Here is a 26335-nt window from a genome sequence, read left to right as displayed (position 1 = left end):
TTACTCATCAGTCGGTGCAAGGGGCTGGCAATGGTTGCAAAGTTTTTTACAAACCTCCTGTAATATGAGGCTAAACCCAGGAAGCTCCGCAGTTCGGTGATGTTGGCTGGTGGGGGCCAGTTGCTCACGGCAGCCACCTTTGCTGGGTCTGTAGCCACCCTACTCTCGCTGATTACGTGCCCTAGAAACTGGGTCTGTCGGGTGAGAACATTGCATTTTTCAGGGTTCAACCGCAACCCGGCACTACGAATGGCGGTCAGGACCTCCCTTAAATTGTGCACAGCCTGGTCAAAGTCTCTGGCATGAATCAACAGATCATCTAAATAGACCACACAACGGGTTCGGGGAATGTCTTTTAGGACCCGCTCCATTAGTCTTTCAAAAGTGGCGGTGCATTACAAAGTCCAAACGGCATTACCTTAAACTGCCACAGCCCTTGTCCGATGGTGAATGCAGTTTTGGGTCGGTCCTCTGCTGCCAGTTCTACCTGCCAATATCCACTGCGCAAGTCCAAGGTGCTGAACCAACGGGATCCAGCCACATAGTCCAATGCATCGTCGATGCGGGCAGTGGGTACGAGTCTTTTCGAGTGACTGCATTTAATTTACGAAAGTCCACACAAGGGCGCCAACCCCCTGTTTTCTTCCGCACCATGACCATGGGTGTGGCCCAGGGACTGTCCGAAGGCTCAATAATGTCGTTGGTTACCATCTCGCGAATCAATTCTTCGGCAGCTTGGCGTTTTGCAAGAGGCAATCGGTGGGGGCGCAACCGAATGGGGGCGGCGTGGCCAGTGTCAATGTGGTGTTTGACTAACGAGGTTCTGGTGCAGTCCACCTCTCGAGCCGCAAAAATGTCCACAAAGTCGTTCAGTAATTTCTGGAGTTGCTCCTGCTGTGGCGTGCTCAGATGTTCACCACTTCGATTCCTCCACAGCGGCAACCGTCTCAGCTGATGGGGGGTCGTGCGATGAATTTGATTGTCCAGCAATACTCTCCTGGGGGTTCTCATGAACCCTTGCAACTTCCAAACAATGGTTGGGAGCCGGTGAGCAGTGGTGTCCAGGTGAATCCACTCTGGCAGTCCTTCCAGGACGGTTCCGGCCCGACTGGAGCGGCACAGTCTCATTACCCAAACAAAGGACGGCCCTTGACACATCAACACGTGCTCCCCAGTGGGCCACCAAGTCCAACCCAATAATGCACTGGTCTTTAATGTCCGAAAGCCAGAATTCGTGGTTGGTCTGGCTCGTCCCTACCAACACAGATAACAGTTTCTTTCCGGGCATTACTGTCCGCTCACCCTTATTTGTGGGGTCCAGCCCTCTGGAAGAAGACCAGCGGTTTCGGGCAAAACACTCCTTTTTGTAGCAAACAAATAGTGGACCCCGTGTCCACTAAAGCACTGCATGGCCGTCCGTATAGTCCAGTGGAAAATCCACAGCGCCCAACTTTAAAGCAGTCATTGTGGAGGGTGCTGAAAAACGGAGCGAGGGTCCCCTCACGGCCTCACCCCGATGTCGTTTCCCTGCAGTGATGCTGTACGAGGCAAAGGACTTGGGGCAGGGCAATCCCTGGCAAAGTGCCCTGGTTCTCCGCATCGGAAACAGCAGTCTACTCGTTGTCTCTGTCGGGGTTGATGTTGGTTGGGCGACTGACCTCCACTACCTCAGACGGGTCCCCTTCCACCCTTCGTTCAACTGCTTTTGTTAGTCGACTCGGGCGTGGCGTTCGTCTTGTCGGTGGCTCAGCCTGTAGTACCTCTTCAACCCGCTCAGCCTCTCGTAGTGCCTCGCTCAAATCTCGGGGTGACGATAGACAGACATGCTGGCGAAGACGTTCTGGTGTGAGGCCCCACAGGAAAGCATGAAGACTGAGTTCCTCCCTCGCTGCTGTCGAGAAAGTAGGGTAACCTTTTCGTGTATATACCCTGATGTCAGCGGCAAAGGCTCCTACACTCTCACCTTCACCTTCACCGTCAGCTTTTCTCTGCTCCATTCTGCTGAGGTTCTTTGTCCAAAGCGACGGGTGAGAGCAGCGGTGAGAGCCTGAAGATCACGACACTCTTCCGATGGCAGATCAATGAGTACCTGAAGTGCGGGACCCTCCAAGGCAAGGAGCAAGTGTGTCGCAGCTTCCTCGTGGTTCCACTCATTGTGTATCGCGGCCAGATCCACTTGTGCAAGGTATGGCTCTAAGGGCGTCAATCCGCTGTATCGCGGCAGCTTAGCGGGTGACCGTGAGAAGAGGACCGGCCGACTGGTATCCTGGGGTATCGCTGCGGCAGCCGGCCCACTCTGGCCGTGCTTAGAAGATCGCAACACTGTCCGGGAAACACTGGCACCATCAGGCCGGTCTGCCTCTTTTCTCCGCACAGCTCCGCTGATCAGGCACTCTAACGTAACGCTGTTCTCTAAGATGGCACGCTCTAATTCTTCAAGACTCTGTTCCATAACGGCGTCTTCTAAACAGCCTGGTATCCCACTTCTGACACCATTGTAGCGACCCGTGGTGGAGTCTTTAAAGATTTTAGAGCCGAACTCTGCCGTGCACCTCTCCCAAGCTGTCGGCTAGCGGATTGCCAGCGTTATGCACGCAGCTGCACCCAGCTCTTTAGATAACGAGCACTCGTGTCCCATACACCGCACGACTACGAGTGTCTCAGCAGCACGCAGCTGTACCCAGCTTCTTAAGTAACGAGCACTCGTGTCCCATACACCGCACGACTCCGAGTGTCTCGGCAATAATTGCTTAGATAGAATCTTAGCAATGATACAGCTCTGTCCTGTTGTATCTTTTTATTAACAGATAGCCAGTAAAACAAAGCTTAAAACTCATTGTATAGCCATGGTCAAGGTCATTTACAGAGCCATCTTTCTCATTGATGGTGACTATTTACAATAACAACAACCCCGGACGGCGATAACCCAACCCACCCCACTGATTGAGCACAAACACATACAACACTTACAACAAGAAAGACAATTAGGTTACTAAGTTAATTTCGACACAACAATAAGCTTTACATAAATTACCCATAAATTCCCCACAAACTATTTACATAAATTACCCATACGGCGTCACTCCGCCAGTGCTTGCTGCCGGGTCGTTACAATATATATATTGTGAACACTGGCCCCGGCACAGACAGACGGACAACATTTTCTCACCCAACACACTGTTTATTTACACTATGTACAGTTATTGTGCACTCACAAAACCCCAGTGCTGCTGGCACTGATTCCCCCAAGTCCAGGGCCCACAGTCCTTGTGCCTTTCTGGCCGCCTCCTGTCCTCTTTCCAGCTTCAACACTGCCTCCCGACGTCCACCGCTGACTGGAGGGAGGCGGCTCCTTTTATGGGGAGCCGGATGGGCTGCAGCTGCTTCCCGGCACTTAACAGCAGCCACACCCCTGTGTGGCGGAAGTGCCGGCCGTGCACCCGGAAGCCATCTGTCTTCCCCTGGTGTGGCGGAAGTGCCGGGCTCCTGGGATAAACAGGCACTGGGGCGCCGCCTGGCGGTGGCCACAGGTCCCTACAGGGCTGGGCTTCCAAGCCCTGTACCCGAGGCCCCCTGCATAACCAGGACGGACGCCCCCACTCAATCTGGAGGAGGCACACGCCCTCCTCTAGTCCTCTAAGGCGTCCCGGCCGGGCTCCATCCCCGGCCAAGGGCCACACGGGATGAACCGGCATCGGGGCGCCGCCTGGCGGTGACCACGGGCCCCTACAGGGTAGGGCTTCCATGCCCTCGACCCGTGACTCCCCACAGAACCAGGACGGACGCCCCCTCGCGGTCTGGAGGAGGCACAAGCCCTCCTCCGCCCTCCTAGCCCCGCCGGGCTCCAGCCCGCCGCCGGGACCACAATATCTATATATATATATCTATATATATATATATATATATATATATCTATCTATATATATATATATATATATATATATATATATATATATATCTATATCTATATCTATATATATCTATATATATATATATATATACACATATACACATATATACATACACATATATACACACATATACAGTAAAGGCCAAACGTTTAGACACACCTCCTCATTCAATGTGTTTTCTTTATTTTCATGACCATTTCCAGCACTCCATCACTCTCCTTCTTGGTCAAATAGCCCTTACACAGCCTGGAGGTGTGTTTGAGGTCATTGTCCTGTTGAAAAATAAATGATCATCCAGCTAACCTGACTTCTGCACAACACAACTGCTGGTCCCAACCCCAGTGATAAAGCAAGAAATTCCACTAAATAACCTGATAAGGCACACCTGTGAAGTGAAAACCATTTCAGGTGACTACCTGTTGAAGCTCATCCAGAGAATGCCAAGAGTGTGCAAAGCAGTAATCAGAGCAAAGGGTGGCTATTTTGAAGAAACTAGAATATAAAACATGTTTTCAGTTATTTCACCTTTTTTTGTTAAGTACATAACTCCACATGTGTTCATTCATAGTTTTGATGCCTTCAGTGGGAATCTACTAATGTAAATGGTCATGAAAATAAAGAAAACACACTGAATGAGGAGGTGCGTCCAAACTTTTGGCCTGTACTGTATATATATTGTGGACGCTGGCCCGGACACACACAGACAGACATCGTAAGTTCCACCACACACTCTTTATTCACACAATATTTACAGTTTTAACGTGCTCTCAAACCTCAGTGCCTCTTGCACCGATTCCCCAAAGTCCAGGCCTCACAGTTCTCCATGCCTCTCTCCTGGCCGCCTCCAGACCTCACTCTAGCTCCGTCCTCTTCCACCCGGCATCCAACAATGACTGGAGGGAGGCGGCCCCTTAAATAGGAACCCGGATGGGCTCCAGCTGCTTCCCGGCATTCCCTTGAAGACATGCCCCAGTGTGGCGGAAATGCCGGCTGCGCACCCGGAAGCCCTCCAGACTTCTACAGGCACTGGGGCGCCGCCTGGCGATTGCCAAGGGTCCCTACAGGGCTGGGCTTCCAAGCCCTTTACCCGAGACCCCCAACATAACCAGGGTGGACGCCCCTTCGTGGTCTGGAGGAGGCACAAGCCCTCCTCCAGTCCTCCTGGGCATCTCGGCCATGGTCCAGCCCCGGCTGGATGCCACAATATATATATAAGCATAAAATTGCAATATGCTTGTTATTATAACAATTTAACGAATGACAATCAATCATCTTTCAGTAATGGCCACAATTAAAGACAAGCGAAGTGCTGCTGCTCTGCCGGAACTCAAATCCCCTCTTTGGTGGTCTAATGTATACCTGCTCCCCTAAATAACACTGAGTACAAACACTGTGTAACACTCCGAGTGCTGATATTCTCAAATCAACACCAGAATCAACACTTGTTAAAATGAACTCTGAAATAACAACACTAAACAACACTGAAGATTTTGCTGTGTACTTGGCCGTGTTTTTAGTGTTTATTTTACCAATCCGGTTTTTATATGTGGTTTTGATAATGTGAGAGCAAAAATGAATGTTAGCAGATTAGCAAATTATTTATTGGGTCAGGCTAAGCCTGCCTTTTATATCACCAGGAAGGAAACAAAAAAATTAAGAATGACAGGGAGTCTGACTTGGTGGGTTTTTTAAGGCACAATTAAAAATAAGAATTTTATTAAATTTCAAGTTTTATAGGATGACCCACAATTTGCAAACATTTGTAGAACAGTGGTGTGTAATGAATGCAATTTGTAAAATTGTTAATGAAGAGTGTGTTTTTGTTTTGTGAATTAATTATTATTAAACTACAGTAAAAAACTCATTCATAGGTTACATAGGATGTTCTTTTTTTGATGGTTTGTTGATTTTTGTATTTTGTATTGATTGTTGATTGTTTAATAAAAGGTATATTAAAAATCAAAAAAACTTGCTGTCATTATTGCTTTAGTCTCATGTTTATTCATTGTTCTGTTCCTGCCTTGCCTGTTTACATGTTTACCACTCAATCCTTATTGTATGTAGCGTCCTCAGTCAGTCAGTTATTCTCGAACCTGCTATATCCGAACACAGGGTCACGGGGGTCTGCTGGAGCCAATCCCAGCCAACACCGAGAGCAAGGCAGGATATGTAGCCTCTTTCTTTTACTTATTTCATGAAAGATACTCATGATGTCGGACTACTCGAGACGACATGCGGCTTTTTCTTACTTTTCTCGTTTATATAAATGCTATTGTAGTACTAGGCCTGGCCACGAGATGGCAGAAGCGCACCTCCGCCATGTAAACGCAGGCGAAGAGAACACAAGAGAGCCGCTCGAGGGGTGTCAGGTTCAGCAGGCCGACTGAGGAGCTCCGCCACAAGTTGTCGCTTCATTGCTCAGCTGTCAGACCTGCACAGCAGGAGGCGGCGGTGAGCACAACGACATGAACTCGTGAGGGTCTGCGCAGATTCTCTGATCTTCGTCTCATGTAAATGGTAAATGGTAAATTCGAGTCTGTCAAACTGAAGTCAAAGTCACCTGCGATCTCATAACCTGCCCGGGTCAATTGTAATAACCTGAAGGTGCCGTTTAACGTGCGGACCAAACCTTCGCTCCGCCTTCACCCCCCACCTCACTGCAGTGTGCGTTGATTTCAAAGCGCAGCACCGGACTAAACCAGTCGGGCATTCCGTGAAGCGCGCGTGTCACACTGAGACTTAGCGGAGTGAGCGTCACGTGAATAGCCGTCTGCTTCCAGTCGAGGCTCAGTCGGTGCTGCGATCTCAAAGTGTCCGCCATTAACACAAGACGGGCTGAGACAGTCCACGGTTATGTGCGCACACTCGGGAGATTTAAGGAGAGCCGTGAAATGATAAAGGAGAACATCAGTTATGGAGACACCGAGGAGACAGCGACATCTACAGAGAGAGTGTCTGTGACAATTATGGGATGGCTTGGGAAGAGAAAGTCGGCTGAGCAAGAAGACCTTGAGCTGGACGAGTGGCGCAAATCTGTAAGAACTTGAGCTGCCGAATAATCGCCAACATCGCGTTAAAATATCTGCGATAATTGTTTTGTTGATTACATCTTGCCTGACGAAGGGGCCTGAGTTGCGTCGATAGCGTGCATATTGTAATTTTCTTACTTAGCCAATAATAGGTGTAATTTTACTTGACTTCTCACTACTTAACACAATCCCCAAAATTTGTTAATTAAATCCTGTTAATCTGACTGCGAGTCTCACGTTGCTAAAGAAGCAGAACAAAATTAAATGCAAGTCTGTTAATAATAATAGGAGGTCACTGGCACTTGATTATTATTATTATTATTATTATTATTATTATTATTATTATTATTATTATTATTATTTATCATCTCATAATTACATGATTTGCTACCTTGTTAGCATATAGTGGAGAATTTAGGGTTTAGCAGTTCTGTGCCAGCTGGGAGGTTTACAGGCTGGTATGGTGCCCACTAATCACACTCACACTAACACACATTCTGTCATTAAACTGCTGGCCGATATCAGAGGTGACGTCTGGTGCTGCGGCTCTGTAACTGGATGATATTGATTAGCATGGGAGTCATAAAAGCTGTGCTAATGTTTGTGAGGCGCCATCTGTTGGAAAGACAAAGACAAAGTGACTGGACAGATACACAGACAGACACACAGACACTTGTCCATTTATTAAAGAGGATTAATCATAATCAAGTAGTCCTAAAATCATCAGAACATTCAAAATATGACATATGATCAGCAGAATTTACAAATCAAAAGTTACCAAATAAACAGATTTGACAAATAACAATCTACCATATATATTTTATTTAATCTTTTTAGTTTAATAAGCAATTCAAATTTTTCAAACTGTGAAGCATTAACAGTCCATTTATCTCTGTGAGTGTAACACCTAATCATAATTAACTAAAGATTAATCTAAAATAAGTATTCTTTTACACATTAATTATTATAAAACCAAACTGTCCTTCAAGGTCATGTCAATATTCTGAATATTTTTTAGATCTCACCAAACACTTTACATCCTAACTTCTCATGTGTTTAATATGCAGAGAGACCACAAGAGGGAGCAGTTTGGCTCCAGAAGAATCAGCTGATGTCACAGCCCTGAAAGTCACAGGAGTGTCACTAAGGTGCAAGTCACATGACCAGCGTCTGAGTTGACAGCACATGATGAGGGCCACAGGAGCTGACGTGGAGTTGATTATCAGTGACTGGCGATGTGTCCAGTGTGCTCATCGACTTTTAAGTGACATTTTGCCCTGAATGTACCCACCTGCCCACACTACTGACTGACATTTCTATTTCGTTAATCCTGAGCTCTAAAAGCCCCCAAGGTCAGCAGGAGACGATCTCAACCAACACAAACATCAGACGACAAGACAACATGGCTGTAAGCCTGTAGAGTTTAAACGACTGCCAGTGTGCAGCTGTGACGAGGACCTGAGTGACCAGACAGACCAGTGGCTTTATGATGTCACCCAGCGGGGACTGAAGCAATGGCCGAGGTGACAGGAGAGAGAAGAGGGCAGCAGGGCTTAGGTCAGAAGTGAAGAGCTCATCAGGTGACAACCTGTCTGATGAGCGAGTGCTTAAAGAATCAGACGTCAGTCACACATCGAGATACGGATTTGATCAACGAGGAATACAATCTGTGATCACAGGACGGCCATCAGCGTGTGACAAGTCAAAGAGGAGAAAATCAGAGGGAGGAACAAAACTGACAACACACAAGTGACACACTGTCCTGACTCATTCTGTCTCAGGTCACTCATCTCACCCTTTATCACCCTGACTCTCTTCTCTATCATCCTCACCCCTCACTCTTTATTCACCTTCTCCTCTTAATTTTAACCCCTCGGACACCATGAAGATGACAGATTTAGAAGTCATAGTCGCCATCTGCTGGTGAGGCCTGTAATACACAGTGGGTGGGGGGCTTGGGCTGTCAGCCTGGGCCTTCATTGGCTTCTTCACACACACTGATGTCAGGTGACACGCCACTCCTTGAGGGGTCCTGAAGGAATTGTAAATGAATCCTGGGAATGTGTGTGTCAGTAGAAAGATAAAAGTGTCCCCAAGTGTCACATCTGATTGTCACTTTGAACACCGACAGTGAAGGTGAAGTCAGTCATCTGATTCGTCACCTTGAGATTGGGTGACAGTGGGAACAACAAGGAGGAGGTGCAGTTTACTGTCTAACATGACACTAAGTGACTCAGTAAAACACCAAACTCCATCAATATGGCCGACATGTGACTGAGCGGTGAGTCCTCGTCTTTAGACATTCACAGTGAATTCATTCAGAGGTGACAGACCACCGGAGTAAATAATAGTGGGGCAGACAATGTCTGTTCAGAGGCCAGCACTACAGTCACTTCTGTCACTCTGTGTTCCTAAATAGTCACTGGAATGAGACTCTGGATACTGAGACAGACATGTGGTCCTGATGGAGCAGCACTACTGAAAGGCGCTATATAGACTAACTGACAGGTGACATTCAGTGACACTCAGAGGACACAGCAGTTGGGGTGTCAGCCTGAAGGGCATGTGACTGTAAATCAACAGTGGCCCCTGCTGGACAGACTGGTATTTGTAGGTCTGAGGTGTCACAGCCCCTCACTATGACACACACACCTGATTGCCTACTCAGTCCCAATAATAATGGAGACCCTGACAGCCGCACTCGCCCCGCAATTCACTCACAGAGGTGCTGCCCCCCAACCTATAGTGAAAAATTAATTTTGACCCCAAACTGCAAACACAAAGACACCTGAGCTTGTGAGGACATCAAGTGACCAGTGGAGGGTACTGGTCAGTGGTCACATGGTGTCAGATGGCTGATGGTTACACTGGAGTTATCATTAAACCAAAACCCTGGATAGAGGGGCTCAGTGAAGGAGGTGTTGAACCTGTGCAGGAGGGTCATTGTGTGTGAGACACTATAAAATGACAGAGAGCCAGCAGGCCAGTCCAGATACACACCTATTGTGGGGCTGTAGGGGGCGCTGATTACAATCTGCTTGTTATTGTGCCACACAGAGTACTGGGAATGAGACCACAGCAAACACCAGGACTTGTCGTTGTTTCCAAGGCCGCACTCCCTTTCCCCTCTTTTCCTGCTCAGTCCTTTATATGCGACTCCAATCCTCATGAGGTCTCCACTGCACTCCACCTCCCAGTAACAGCGAGTCCCAGTCAGAGCCTCTCTGCACAGAATTTGGTAACAGGAGTTAAATCTGTCAGGATGATCAGGATATTCAGTCTCTGTCCTCTCCCATTTCACTTTCTTGTTCCCTTCAAACAGACGGAGGTATCTGTTTGCCGTGTTGATGTCCAGTGTGAGGGGACAGAAGTCTGAAAGGAGAGAAAAGAAAACGAGTGAAGAATTGTGGGAGTGTGTAACAGGACTGGGGCGGAGCACAGTGCAGACAATTAACAAGAACCAATCAGAAGCTGCGCTGACGAGACACTAATAGTGAAGAGCTCATCTGATTGGTCAGAAACTGTAGGGATTAAAAATTAAATCATAAAAAATCAACAACAGACAACAAAGTGAAAGGCAGGCAAGTCAGTCATTTGAAAGTCATCTCAGTCATCAGAAATTATGATAAACAACATAAGGTCACCATTGAGGTCAGAGTTCTGATGGACAGTCCACACTGACCGCTGGCTTTATTAAATGACATGTTTTATTGTCACAGTCCACCTCTTTAATTTAAAATCAATCCACTGTCACACTTCAAAACCACATAAATTATTTGAATAAAAGCTGCAATCAGTATTTACTATTTTTAATCTATCTATCTATCTATCTATCTATCTATCTATCTATCTATCTATCTATCTATCTATCTATCTATCTATCTATCTATCTATCTATCTATCTATCTATCATATAGTGCCCTTCCCATCTCTCATTGTCTTTCTCATTCTTTCTTTTATGTGTTTCCTGTCATCACTTTTTATTTTTTGACTGTCATTCTTATCCAAGGTGACTCCCATCATCTGAGATTCCATTGTTTCCTTTTCTTTGTCCAATCAGAGCCCAGGCAGGTGAAGTGACTTGCTGAGGTCACACAGTGGTGTCAGTAGTGGGATTTGAACCCACACCCTCAGAGTTTGAACTCCAAAGTCTTCACCACCACACCACACTGTATTTTCTCCTCCATTTAAACTCCCCTTCTGTTCAGTCTGAGGTCAGCTTTACTCTGGTGGTCTCATCAGGTAGGTGGGCTATAGTCCTGTGGACCCTCAAACATCTTGAGAATATTAGCAGCTGTGCTCACTGGAACATGAAGCATTTTTTAACTAAAAATATGTCTGTATATAGAGTCATGTGAAAAAGTAAGTGCATCACGTGACGTGGATTTTATTTTTTATTTTCCTTTTTTAACATTTCTGGACACATCAAGACTCGGGTTAAACAGATGGCTTTGGTGCTTCACTGCCTGAGTCTCTCTATCCCATAATGCACCAGTCACAGGACCCCTCAGTCACACAACACTCAGACTTTCATATCCTATGCCTGTCCTGCTCTATTAAAACTTCAATGATTTTTATTGTGATGATCCATTCAGTCAAAGCACAAACTCACATTTTAAAAAGTCGTCTCTGCTCTGAGGTTCAGGAGGCTGGAGGGTGAAAACTGGAGCTTCACGAGCTGAAAAGAAAAAGAAAAGAGAAGAAGAATGGAAACTGTGAAGATGGCATTGTGGGGTCTTAGTTTAGTTCTTAAACACGAATTACAAATGCAGAGGAGTTCAAATAAAACATTTATAAAATATACAAGGGCTGGCAAATTAGGCCAAATGTTGATTTGAATATTCATATTAATAATAAATATACAGGGAGTCAGAGAGTATTGAGACCCCCTCACTTTCTGCACACTTTACTGAGTTGTTGATTTAATTTTAAATGAATTAATGTGCCTTTTGTGCTCATCAGTCTACACTCAGTAACCCATAATAACAAAGTGAGCGCAGGTCTTCAGAAAGGTCTGCACATTTATTACAAATCAAAACTGAAACGTCTCCTTCCTCGAAGTATTCAGACACTTAATTCAGGTCTTTGTAGAAGCCCCTAATTGTCACTACAAGTTTTGCCCTCCTGGATTTGGCCAGTTGATCCCATTCTTCCTAGCAGATCCTCTCAAACTCTGTTAGATTTCAAGGTAAGCGTCTGTGAACAGCCATCTTCAGGTCTCTCCTATTCTGTGGGTTTCATTCTGGTAACTCTAGGACACCCGGACTTGTCACAAAGCCACTACAGAGTTGTCTTGGCTGTTGTCTTCCTGCTCAGACACAGGAAGCAGAGGGTAATGGTGCGAGGAACCTCATCAGAACTGGCTGATATTAAGAGTGGTGACCAGCAGGGTTCAGTGCTAGGGCTGCTGCTATTTTTAATATATATATATATATATATATACAGTATATATATATTGTGAAATTGAACCCGGACACAGGCAGACAGACATCGTTGTTTTCACCACACACTCGTTTATTTACACTATGTACAAATCCCGCGCTCAACTCCCCAGTGCCTCTTGCACCGATTCCCCAAGTCTTACAAGTCCCCAGGCCTTACAATGCCTCTCTTCCTTCTCCAGGCCTTACAATGCCTCTCTCTTTTCTGGCCACCTCCAGTCCTCCCGCTAGCTCCGTCCTCTTCCACCCGACTTCCGCTCCAGACTGAAGGGAGGCGGCCCCTTATATCCTGCTCCCGGATGAGCACCAGGTGTTTCCAGCATTCCCTCCTTGGCCACGCCCCAGCGTGGCGGAAGTGCCGGCTGTCCTCCCGGCAGCTCTCCAGTCGCCACAATAAGTCTTCCCCCCAGCACTTCCTGGTGTGGCGGAAGTGCTGGGCTCCAGAGTTCCTCAGGCTCCAGGGCGCTGCCTGGCGGTGGCCACGGGCCCCTACAGGGTTGGGCTTCCAAGGCCTCAACCCGTGGCCCCCTATACAACCAGGGCGATCGCCCCCTTGCGGTCTGGGGGAGGCACAAGCCCTCCTCTGGTCTTCCTGGGCATCCCGGCCGGGCTCCATCCCCGGCCAGGGACCACACGGGAAAAACCGGCATCGGGGCGCCGCCTGGCGGTGACCTCGGGTCCCTACAGGGTTGGGCTTCTAAGCCCTGTACCCGAGGCCCCCAACCTAACCAGTACGGACGCCCCCTCGTGATCTGGAGGAGGCACAAGCCCTCTTCTCGTCCTCCTGGGCATCCCGGCCGGGGACCACAATATATATATATATATATATATATATAGATATATATATATAAAATTGATTTAGATGGGAATATAAGTAACAAGTTGGTGAAGTTTGCAGATGATATCAAGATAGGTGGATATTTGGAATTAGTTATGTCATTATAGAAGGACTTGAATAGCAGACAGAATTGGGCAGATTTGTGGCAGATGAAATTCAATGTCAGTAAATGTAAAGTATTACACATAGGAAGTAAAAATATTAGGTTTGAATACACAATGGTGGTCGGAAAATCGAGAGTCCACCTTATTGAAGGATTTAGGAGTCATAGTGGTTTCTAAGCTATCAACTTCCGACAATGTTCAGAAGCCATTAGGAAGGCTAACAGAAAGTCAAGTTATATAGCGCCTTGATGTGTGGAGTACAAGTCACAGGACGTTCTGCTCAACCTTTATGAAGCACTGGTGAGGCCTCATCTGGAGTCTTGTGTGCAGTTTTAGTCTCCAGGCTACAAAATGCACATAGCAACACAAGAGAAGTTCCAGAGAAGAGCAACTAGGCTGATTCCAGGTCTACAGGGATTGAATTATGAGGAAAGATTAAAAGAGCTGAACCTTTACAGTTTAAGCAAAAGAAGATTAAGAGGTGACATGATTGAAGTGTTTAAAATTATGAAGGCAATTAGTACAGTGGATCGAGACTTGTATTTTAAAATGAGCTCATCAAGAACACGGGGACACAGTTGGAAACTTGTTAAGGGTAAATTTCGCACAAACATTAGGAAGTTTTTCTTTACACAAAGATCGATAGACACTTGTAATAAGCTACCAAGTAGTGTGGTAGACAGTAAGACGTTAGGGACTTTCAAAACTTGACTTGATGTTTGCTTGGAGGAAATAAGTGGATAGGACTGGCGAGCTTTCTTGGGCTGAATTGCCTGTTCTCGTCTGGAATGTTCTAATGTTCATTGATCCATCGCCCAGTCTGAGGTCATAGGTTTTCTTTAAGGTCCTCTCAGTATTTGACTGCACTTCTCCTCCCCTCAGTTCTGACCTATCACTTTGTCCCCATAGCCTGATGCTGTCACTACCATCTTCACTGTAGAGATGGCATTAGGCAGGTGGTGAGCAGTGCCTGGTCCACTCCCGACATCCTGCTTGGTCTTCTGTCTAAAGAGTTTAATGTTTGTCTCATCAGATCATTGAATCTTTCCCTTGATGCTCTAAGGCTGTCATTTGTCTTTTACTTGAGAGTGTCTTCTCCCTGGCCACTCCACCATAAACGCTTGATTTGTGGAGCGCTGCTGAGATGGCCATCCGTCCTACAGTTTCTCTCATCTCAACAGAGGACTTCTGAAGTTATGTTGTAGTGACCATTAGGTTTTTGGTCACCTCCCTGGCCAAGGCATTTCCTTCCCAGTTACTCAGACTGGCCATTTGTAGAAAGTGTCCTTTTGGCTCCATATTTTTCCATTTCCCAATTCATGAGGACACTGTGCTCTTGGGAAGACTCAAAGCTTTACAAATAGCTTTATCCCATCTCTCTGATTTTCCTTTAACACAATTTGATTACAGACATCTACAGAGGGTCCCTTGAACTCCATGGCTTGGCATTTGTCCTGACATACAATGTCATAAATATTCGGTATTTGATACATATTGACAAGAAGGTACATTTCTTCACATCTTCAGAGGTCCAGCTAGTTAAGAAATCCCACCCTGAGTCGAGAGGGTGCTGCTCCTGCTAACGTCATCACTTCAGTGAGTTCACAGGACACAAGACGAGTGACGTCATTTCCACAGCCCGCTAATTAAGCTCCGCCTCTTCAGTGACACCACTATAAAATGTCACCAGAAGTGGGTGTTCATTACAGATCTGTGACTGAGGAAGACGGAGCTCCGACTCACAAGTGACTTTAACTTGACAGCCTTTGATTGCAGCAGACGTCATCATTGTGCTCCGTCTTTGTGCTTTTTATTTCATCTTCATCATTAAATGGGTATTTCAGGGTGGTACCCCAACTCTTTGTGCCCACTCTCTCTGCTTATTTTCACAATACACACATACAGTAAATGTCTAATGTGGTGGACGGCTGTGATGGACCCTGTGCCCTTGGCTGCTTGACCTTAGTTTGTGTTTAAACAAATCGCTGTCTTTATGTGTAAACGTACGTAATTCATAATTTATAAAGTGTGTTTTACTCTGAGGCTGCACTCACTGAAATGTTCAGGTGGTCCTCAAGTAGTCAGAGTTCTGATGCAGTCCTCCAATTTGCTTATCTTCACCACCAAAATAAATAAAATAAAATGCTTTTGGTGTGTAAACTCCTTTTAAATGTTGGTGGAAGACACGACTTCTGAGCAAACAACAGCAGGAATATAAAACACGAGAGCCCAGGGGGAGCACAGCTGAAAATGGATGAACGTGAACTTTTAACGTGGACTCCATCCAGCAGAATGTAATGGACAGCGAAGACAGCAGGAGCAGATTGAGATGTTCTGATGTTATAAAGCACTGACGCTGAGCTCAATTTGATTCCATTAACGTCTTCTCTGTTCTCGAATAAACAATTCATTTGTGCGCTGAGCCGGCTTAGCCATTTAAAACACATTTCTGTTCATTAATCTTAAGGTGAGCAAAGCAAAGGAAATAAAAAGAATCCCAAAGTTAAGTGAAAAAAGGACTTTTAGGAGAGTATATGGAAAAAGTGTAAGGAGTGTAACATTTCAAGTTAAAATTATAAAACATCTGATTAAACTCAGCTGATTATTTAGAGAGTTTGTTATCACTCAGCTAATCAAAGTGAAAGGCGCTATATAGTAAAAAATAATAAACAGCAAAGGATGGCAGATAAATGTTAAAGAGCAGGCCTTCTTCAGTGTCCTCTTATTGTCACTCTGGTCCTCCTAATGGACTTCAATAACAAACACAATGTCACCAGACGCTGTACCTGATGGAGTCCTTGTCATGATGTCCCACTGGCTGATCTTCTCCAGACTCTTTGTCAGTCCTGACAGCTCCTTTCTCACGTCCTCAGATGAGAAATCAGCGGTGACAGTGAAGCTCAGCGAGTCTCCATCAGCAGGAAGGACACAGCTAGAGGAGAAAGTCTGCATCAGGAGAGAAGAGGGGATGAGATTTCAGAAAGGAAACAATAAAAGTAAGTAATGCTGATAAGAGGGGGCTCTTCTGAATGAAGGATCAGTGTGGTGGGCAGTCAGCGTGGGTTTAGATGGTGAGAACGCCTGTCATTGACTTGTTGGTTATTTATGAGAGAATATTTGGTGGGACCTGCAATGGGCTGGCTCCCTGCCCGGGTTTGTCTACTGCCTTGCTCCCTCTGTTGGCTGAGAGCCGAGACTCAAAATTCAGGGATTGAGGAGGGAGGTGGGCCCAGAATTGACTTGGCACACAAAACAAGGCATTTGACTTTTTATGGTTCTAAGACAAACTTAATTAAATTAAATTAAATGTAAAGACTAACACATGTAGGGAGAAAGCTCTTTAAATATTTATATAATTGAAGGTCTGCAGCTCAGAACTGTGACTTGTGAGGAAATCCTGGCTGCCTTTGTGTCATCATCATCATCAACCATACAAAGCAGAGAAAGCTTTGGCAAGCTGAGTTATTTAGCGACCACCATGTCTGGAGTGTAAATCAAGAAGAGAATCTCCGTAATGTCTGTGAAACACAGTCGACATCAGGACTATTGTGTGGGGTGTGAGAGAAAATCAAACGAGAAAGATGAGAGACGAGAGACGAGACTGGACTGTGGGGTCTGAGCTGTGAGGAAATACTGAAGGATTTGAATCTCATCAGTTTAAGGATGGAGACATCAGAAGGTGGTCTTGCAAAAGAGTTGGCACCATCCTTTATTAGATGTCATCTTTTACACTTCATAAAAAATTCACTTGTTCACTCAGACAGCTGTAGATTCATCTGTCAGTCATCAACAACAACAACAACATTTATTTATATAGCACATTTTTATACAACCAGTAGCTCAAAGTGTTTTACATAATAAAGAATAGAAAAATAAGAGACACAATAAGACAACAAAAATAAATCAACATTAATTAACATTGAATAAGAGTAAGGTCCAATGGCCAGGGGACAGAAAAAAAAAAAAACTCCAGATGGCTGGAGAAAAAAATAAATGAAGTAAATAACTTTGAGATATTTGTAAAAAGAATTTTGAAATGTTAAGGAAATATGAAAAAATGATCTGTGTTGGGCTGAATGGCATGTTCTTGTCATGTTGTACAAACTCCTCAGATCTTTTAAATTTCTCTCTAAATGTTCTCAGGTCCCACACATCCCAGTCTGATCAGACTCCATATGAAGTGTTGCTCTCACCTGTAGGAAGTGGAGATCTTCCTTGGTCTTTGAAAGCTCCTTCAGCTCAGCTTCTCTCCTCTTCAGCTCCTCAATCTCCTTTTCCAGTTGCTTCATGACTCCTTCAGCCTTTTCCATTTCTCTCTTTTCTTGTTCTTTGATCTTCTTAGTCAGTTTCCTGTGGGCTTCCTCAATGCACCGTATCAGAGCAGTGAAGCTCTTCTCATTTTCTTCCACCTCTCTTACCATAGACATCTGAAAAGATGGATAAAGATTTAGAATTGAGTCACCTGATAAGAATAACCAATCATGAGGCACATTTGTTGCTATTTTGATGTTGTGAAGGACAGTTTGAATTGGCTGGAGTGACTGGTGGTACTTTATCTGTAGAAGGAAGGTCAGTTGCGGACTGACTTCCAGACAATATTTTCCATTCATTATGCTGAGTAACATCATCACTCTGCTGATGCTGCTATTAAGGAAACTACCAGACTTTATGATATACGCAGTGATTAAAGTCTTCCTTGTGAAGGATCTTGTTAGCAATTGGCAGGAGCTTCTGGGGACACCTCTACTGTCTTGTGGGGACTCCATTTGACCTGCGAGTTTATATAAAAGTCTGCCTTTAAAATGTAATCTCCTGCTCAGCCTGAGGTTAGGTGTGGAGAAGGACAACAACACCAGGAATAAACAACAACAACAACAACAACATTTATTTATATAGCACATTTTCGTACAAACAGTAGCTCAAAGTGCTTTACATATTAAAGAATAGAAAAATGAAAACTGAAAAATGAAATAAAGAAGAAGAAGAAGAAGAAGAAGAAGAAGAAGAAGAAGAAGAATTAGTAAAGAGGAGTTCACTTGTGTGTTAGAAGGTAATTGTGTTAAAATAACAGAATTTCTGGACCAGAGACTTGTGTATATCAGTTGTATTCTAGTTTGGGGTGTCAGATGTAACCATGTCAGAGCTATGAGATGGAGATATTAAAACAAGAGGGTCTAGGTGTTGGTCAAGGGGCTTCAGAGTCCATTTAATTTCATGAACTGTTTGCATAATTACCTTCTTCCATCTCTTTTGCATTTTAAAGCTCAGTGTTGTGTCTGTATTTCCATGTTTGATGTATTTCCACTTCATTTATGAACTTTGCCTTATTACTAATGAATTTGCTATTGTAACTATGGCTCAAACTTATATGATGATAATTGGCTGTGTGTTAAACTATGTGTGAAGTAAATGGGAGGTAAAAGGTGCCTGCTATCCAGGATCAACAACCCCAAAGCTGGAGGTGTTCTGCTGTTTTCAGAACTTTGCCTATCTGGACAGTGACTCACATAACTCAGCGACAGAAGGCAAGGATGTGAAGAACTAAAGTTTATCTCCTAACCAGCGACTAGAATAGAAAGAAAGGATAATGTGAGATTTATTTATTAAGGAATTTAGATGTAAATTTACACCAAATACAGAGAGTATTGCCTTTACTACACATGTGGAAAATCTCCTTGGTTGAGTGGATAGGCTCCTGGCTGGAGCATGGAACGATGCATACAGTTGTCAATGTCACATGTGTCAAGTTCTAAATGAACAATTATATGAGGATGGATCAGACCACCAGTTAAGCAGGACAGTTTAAAGACTTAGGTACAAAGCTGAGGAGCAGTAATGACAAAGTGATGAGAAGTTCAGCCTATGCCACACATAAGACTGAGGAAATTAAATAGATAGATAGATAGATAGATAGATAGATAGATAGATAGATAGATAGATAGATAGATAGATAGATAGATAGATAGATAGATAGATAGATAGATAGATAGATAGATAGATAGATAGAAGATAGATGAAAATGTCCCTCATAGAATCTTTATATAATATCTTTATATATATATAAGATTTATTTTTCATAAAGTTGTATTCCAAATGCACAAACACTCTTTTGAGCCAAACAATGCAATCCATAACAAACAAAGTTTCCAAACAGAATCCAAAGACAGTTGTTGAAAACAAACCACAGGCTAAAAATTTAGAAAATCACAAAAACATAAGGCACAGCTAAAAGAATACAAGAATGTAACAAACTCACAGAGCACATTCAAAATGAAACTGTGTGAGACCCTCAGGGTTTATTGGGCGGAAGGGAAGCTCCTGGTTGTGATTGGCAGATGGTCCACCTCTTGGTGAGCCACACACAATCCACATGGAACATAACAAAGGCAGCTTATACACAAAATCAAATACAAAGAATAAAGCAGATACTCAACCAAATCAACATTAACATTAATAAATAAACAAAAAAGACATGAAACAGGACTTTGAACAACATCTCGTGGAGGGAATCCTGGCAGATAAATTTCACAGTCAGCAAGGGTGTAGAGAGGGATTTCATACATAACTAATAAGCAGAAATTCTAGGAGGAAACAACAAAAGCAGATGAGCGTAGAAACATAAACAGAAGTGAAGGTCGGTCTGTGAGGTTGACTCTCCTTCATTTCTACTTCTTCAGATGTCACCTCTGTGTCTGGATTGGACAACACAGTGTTGAGTGACACATTAGGCCCTGCCTAATTTCTTATAGCTAAAGACACACTCAACTGGTCTCGACTGGCTGTTTAGTACTTTAGTACACTCAATGGTGTTGGTCTGTTTAATGTGAGTCTGTGTTAAATAAATTATGTTGGATAAGTTTGGTCTGTCTGGGCACAGAAATGTGTGTGAAGAGTTCTGTATCTTCTGGATGAGAACTTTCACATAAATGAATCCTGGCAGAACTGGGCATCAGAGAGTGTGCTACCTTAGACAGTCTGCCAGCTCATTACAGGGTCAGAGCTACACTAGTGATCACAATGGAAACCAATCTGGGGATTCTGCCAATTAACCAAACTGAAATGTGAGGATGTGGTGGCAGATGTGGAATAACTGTTAGAAACCCACTGAGATACTGGAAGAAGGTGTAAACTCCACATGGAAAGTGAACGGAGGAAAGTGGATGAGAGATTCAGCAGATGACACCACTGGACAACCTTACTGTCCTTTGTGATAAAATATTAAAGCTTAAGTAAAACATTTGGAGGTGTACTTTATGTAAAGTCTGCACTCAGTCAAAAGTGGAGATCCATAAGTTGTAGAGTCTAATAAAACTAAAAGATACCAGAATGAACAAGAGAAGGCCATTATGACCTCCAGAGTAAATCAAGAATAGACCATCTCTCCAAATGAGTTATTTTACGGGAAAAGACAGGCTCTCCAATGAGAATATAACCTCTTAATAACAAAAGAACCTGAACACCTCATCTTTAAATCACAACATCATTGCGGTCAACATGGAGAGAAGTCTAACAAGATCTTAGCTCAGCAATCCACAAGCAGGAAGTTTGTAAGGCAATAATAGAAATTAACAGCTTAAGTGGAGACAAAGTAATGAAGCCTAAAAATATAACTCACACATTTAGCAAGTACTATAAATCTTTATATTCTACTCAGTTTAAAGAAGATGAGACACAATCTGTGGAGTTCTTTCATGTAATACAAACACAACAGCTGGACACTCTTAGTGCAGAGGAAATGGACAAACCTCTGACACTCTCAGAACTACTAGATGCTGTATACTCACTCCAAATTGGTGAAAACAACAGGCCCTGATGGTAACCAGTGGAATTTTAAAAAGTTGTTTTCAGCTAAGTTAGCTCCACTATTATTAGTAAAGTTTACAGAAGTTACAGGCAATAAAAATCTACCAAAAAATCTACCTCCACCCATTTCCTTTCCAGAAGAAATCCTAATCAGTCTTGAGGTGTCAGACAGCATCTTAGCAACATATAAAAACATTTCAAAGAATCTCCCCTTTAAGGGTCCTAGAATATGGTGGGAAAAGGACCTTATAATGAATATCTCAGAAAAGGAGTGGAAGTCAGTCATGCATAGAATACACTCCAGCTCCATATGTGCAAAATATTCAACCATCTGACTTCGACTCTTTCATCGATCACATTTATCTCATTTAAAATTGGGAAGAGTCGAACCTGCGAGTGTGGGAATAGATATCCAGCCTCACTGGGCCACATGTTTTGGGAGGACAACAAAGTAACATCATTTAGGGCCAAAATATTTGAATGTTTTATCAGACAGCCTTGGGGTCACAATCACTCCTAATTCACTAACAGCTGTGGTTGGTGGGCTACCAGAGGGCCTAAAGTGGAGGAGGTCACATTGACTGTAACTTCCTTTACCACATTGTGAGCTAGTAGACTTGTCCTGCTGAACTTGAAGACCCCCAGCCCACCTGTGATAAGTCACTGGGTCACTGATGTATGACATTTAAAAAAAACTAATTAGCACTTAGAAGATCTGTTCAAAACCTTTATAAAATAAGGCAAGATCTAATTAATAAAACTTTAAAATAAGCAACCATAGCAGGGGAAATGGAAATTCTGACTTTTTATTTATTTATTCTGCTAAATTATTATGAATTTTGGCCCAGCTGCTGGCTCTTGTCTCTTTCTCTCGGTTGAGTGAATCCTGTTTGGTAGTTTTTTTTTTTCTGCATTTGTTTTTGTTTGTTTAGATTTCTTTTTTTAACTTTCTGATTTTGTTTTATTATTTTTTATTTTAACTTTGAAAGTCATTGTTGTATAATTTGAACTTTATTGTATGCAATGCTATTTTTTAAATAAAAACAACTTAGTCCATTAATGGACGTTGTGCGCTGATCTAATTCAGAACATCAGCGTCGACCTTCAATGTGAGTTTCTGTCAGTAGAGTTAAGTGTCCTTTAAGCAGCTGATGGAATATCAGAGGACTTTAGGGTGATGCTGTCTGAGTCTCCACTGTGTAACACCTGGGATTCTGTCAACAGTGAAAGGCCATAAAGGACACCACAACACATCTTGTCTAACTCTCCCTTCTCGTGTCCCTACTCATCATCACCAGTGAAGCTCTGCTGCTCTTCAAGTTCTCATTTATTTTTCCTCTCTTTGATATGAAGTGTTGTCTTCCTATTCCACTCACCTTCATCTCGTCCATCGCTCTCCTCGTCTCCTTCAGTGTCTTCTCTCTCTTCTCAAGTCCCCTCTTGATGTCACTCAGTGTCACCCCCAGCTGTTTCTGTTTGGACACAAAAGAGGACACGCGTGGTCAGATCAGAATTCAAGTTCACTTTGTGATTTCTTCTTCTCTTTTGGAGTCCTGAAATTATGTAAAGAAGCACCAAATGGTGGACTAAAGTTAAGTGTCTTTATCTGAACTTACTGTACATTGAGGTTGTGTAGTAGTGATGGGGGATTTGAAATTTGGCTTAGATGGTCAGACTTACAATTCTAGTAAGTTCTTTACACTCCTGCTGGACTTGTTAGGGTTTTACCAAATATGAAATCTCAGTGTCTTTGTAATAATCATACATTTAGTTGGTTTATCACTCAGGGGTTTGACATTCAAAATGTCTTTACTGCTCCACTAAATAACATGATGTCTAATCAGTAATGAAGAGCCTCATGAGTTATATCATTAAAACAGAAAATCTACACAGGAATAGTATATTGACATTTCTGAGCTGAACTTATTGTAAGAATCGTAGACTTAACTCTGGAGTACAATACAGATTGACATGTGACAATAATGTGTCTCTTAAACAGCCCTGAGATCAGCCAAATGCAAACTCCGATTCTTTTAAAATGGACAAACACCACAAAGGCAGACGAGCAGCTAAGCACACTCAGCGTGTAAGTGTCAGCAGTACAGAGTGTGTCTATTGACGTGTCAGACCTTCTATTGAATTACGTTTAGGATGACATTGTGTGCTCACTTACTACGCTTACATCAGCCAACTGTAACATCATCTTGTTAAGAATACCTCAGGAGGGTCCGAATGTCAGACATGTCTATGTGTAGCCCACGTGATGCTCGCACCCCTGCCAGTGGACATTTCTAGACAGCAGGCTATAGTTGGCCTTCCACTGCCTTAGAAACTCAAAAGAGAAACTGATCAGAGCAGAAAGAAACTCAGCTGGCTGTGAAGAGAGAACTCAGTTGTTTGTGGGCCATCTTGGGGATATATAAAGAAAATTACAATGCAGAAGACCATTAACATTAATACAGAATAACATTACCGTCACTGGTTTCCATTTTCAACACATTTTTCAATTATTTTAGCATCCCGCTTTATATCGTTCACTGTTGGCCTTCCTAGTTCGCCATTGAATATTCGCCAATACTTGAAGAGCTGTTGCTGTTTCGTAAATGTTTAATAAGTTCAAACAGCACACACATATGTTGATAGGCCATAACAATGTATAGTAGTTTAGTTTAATTATAACAAAAGAGAAAAGCTACAAACCGCTATTAAAGCTGAAGGTACGTAACGGACACTGGGATTTCTGTTGTTCCAATGTGCAGAGCTCGCAGTAGTAATCGAGAGACGCTGGCGTGCAGAAGGTTGGGTTTTTGTTATTTAGTCCTGACAGTTAATCAAGTGACAGATAATCGAGTTTTACTGTAGATGAATAGATTTCTCTGTCACATTTAATGTACAAATTCTTTAACTCAAATAATTCAAACAGTTTCCATTAAACACTCACCTGCTTTTCTTCTCTTACCGTCTCCAGCTCGACCATTTTATGACCGTTATGTTCAGTCACCACACACATCATACAGATACACATCTGATCAGTTCTACAAAACATTTCCAGACGTTTCTGATGTTTTTCACAGAGTTTCTCCTTCAGATTTCTATCAGGATCAGCTAGCTTGTGGTGCTTCAGGGTCGCAACTTCATAGTGAGGCTGCAGGTGAGTCTGACAGTAGGAGGCCATGCAGGTGAGACAGGACTTCACTGCTCTGAGCTTCTTACCAGTACAGAAGTCACACTCCACGTCTCCAGGGCCGGCATAATTCTGAGGATGAGGAGAACTGAGTGTTGTCTTCTTTAATTTCTTGATGACTTCATTCAGCAGAGTGTTTCTGTTCAGCTCAGGCTTTGTGGTGAAGGTGTGTCTGCACTGAGGACAGCTGCACTCTTGGCTGTGATCCCAGTAGTTTGTGAGGCACTTCAGACAGAAATTATGACCACAGGGGATGGTGACGGGGTCAGTCAGAGTGTCCAGACACACCGAGCAGGTGAACTCGTCTTGTAATCCATACAGCTGGGCTTCAGCCATCGTCAGTCTGAGGAGAGGCAGGCAGAGACAATCAGTCAGAGAAACAAGGAAGTGACTTGTGAAGAAACGAAAGTGAAAGTTTGTCTGAGCTCACTGAGGAGGAGGAGGAGGAGATTTAAAGAGAAAGCTGTGAGCTCACAGAGAGAACATCTGAGGAGACACTGAGGGTGAACAGTTAATGTGAGACAGGAGCTCAGAGAGTGAAGACCACCAAGTGAGAGAGGAGATGACCTGTCACAGGGGGTCTGCTAAAGTGTCATTCACGTCAGTATTTCTTATTCTTTATTACACACTGAAGTCCACATCAGACTGCATATTATTCCTCTTTATTAAACAAATGATCCATCCCATAATAAGTTCTCATCCCCTGCTTATCAATAATGAATTTTTGTGTTTTTCTTTGTCAATGACAGGAATTTATCAGATTATTCAGTAAAGACCCCAACTGAAGCCCACTCAGTTTAAGAAACAGAATTATATGATACATTAATAAACACAAGGATAGTAGAAATATGAAAACATCTTAAAAACTGATAACAGACAGAGAGACAGACAGACAGACACGTAACACACAGCAGGCGCTCGCCGCTCTCGGCTCCTTCACAGTTTTTTAGATTTTCTTGGATATTCAAGTCATTTTATCTCAGGATTTGTGAGACTTAATCAAGTCTGTTGAACAGGCTCGTCTACTCCTGCACCCTACGATTAACACACACAGATCCGAGTCACACAATTGAGTATAAGTGATGCCCTGATGCCAGTCCTGCTGTAACAGCCCACCTCAGACTCATTCCACTTAAGTATGACGTACATAAGAGTGACTCCTCCAGACTGTCACTTTTCAGTGTCTCACACTGGGACTCGCTGTCACCAGCAGTAACAAATGTACAGATGTCTCTGAGACACATGAAGTTCATATAACATTTAGTTTTATGCCAGTTCCAAATCAAGGGGTTCTTACTTCTGCCTCCCTTGCTCTTCTGTAGCCAGCAGACACACCACATGCACTTCAGATCAGGTCATCTATCTCAACCTAAGCATTTTCATGCATGGCCAGTACTTGGATTGGAGACCATCTAGGAAAAGCTTGGGTGTCTGCTGGATTAGGTGTTGGTGAGACCAATAGGGGGCTTACCCGGTGGTCTGAATGTGGATCCCAATGCCGCAGTGCAGTGACGTGTACACTGTTCTGTATAAATGGTGCTGTCCTTCAGATGAGACATAAAACTGTGGTTATTAAAGATCCCTATGTGTTCCCAATGAATATGTCCTTGCTAAATTGCCCTCTAAGGCTTTGTCATTGTGCCCCCCTAATCGTCCCCTGTCTCTCATTAGCTAACTGTTTCTCTCACCACTTCACCATCTAATAGCTCATGTGTGGTGAGCATACTGGCACAGAAATGGCTGCCATCACATCTTCAGGTGGATGCTGCACATTATTGCTGCTTGAAATTGCTCCCCACTCACTGTGTAGAAGAGCTTTGAGTAGTTAGAAAAGCACAATAAAAATATATAAAGAATTATTATTATTATTCAAGTGTAACCTCTCAGCGTTGATAACAAACCCACGGCAAGAATGCATTTCCATCATCCTTTTCTCTAATATTTACTTCATTCACTGAAGAAATAATGTCAAAGTATAGAAATGTCAAAGGAATAGATAGATAGATAGATAGATAGATAGATAGA

At 43.5% G+C, this 26335-nt stretch overlaps 2 protein-coding genes across 2 annotated transcripts; both read right to left on the bottom strand.

Annotated features, from left to right (window-relative positions):
• Nucleotides 1-8708: 8708 nt before the first annotated feature.
• On the bottom strand, nucleotides 8709-11586 carry LOC120521463 (tripartite motif-containing protein 16-like; the record flags this gene model as incomplete). The annotated part of the gene is made up of 2 exons (XM_039743061.1): nucleotides 8709-10312; nucleotides 11553-11586. Coding segments are annotated over 2 exons (576 nt in total), but the record flags the coding sequence as incomplete, so codon positions are not given.
• Nucleotides 11587-22266: 10680 nt separating this feature from the next.
• On the bottom strand, nucleotides 22267-24646 carry LOC120521465 (E3 ubiquitin/ISG15 ligase TRIM25-like). Its single transcript, XM_039743062.1, has 3 exons — nucleotides 24068-24646; nucleotides 22565-22598; nucleotides 22267-22340 (listed from the first exon to the last, which is right to left on the bottom strand). Exons 1-3 carry the CDS (start codon nucleotides 24644-24646, stop codon nucleotides 22267-22269), a joined length of 687 nt encoding a protein of 228 aa, XP_039598996.1.
• Nucleotides 24647-26335: the final 1689 nt, after the last annotated feature.

Source organism: Polypterus senegalus, unplaced genomic scaffold (assembly GCF_016835505.1).
Source record: "Polypterus senegalus isolate Bchr_013 unplaced genomic scaffold, ASM1683550v1 scaffold_5581, whole genome shotgun sequence".
NCBI classification, from domain to species: Eukaryota; Metazoa; Chordata; class Cladistia; order Polypteriformes; family Polypteridae; genus Polypterus; species Polypterus senegalus.
This window is presented reverse-complemented; position numbering and strand designations above follow the sequence as displayed.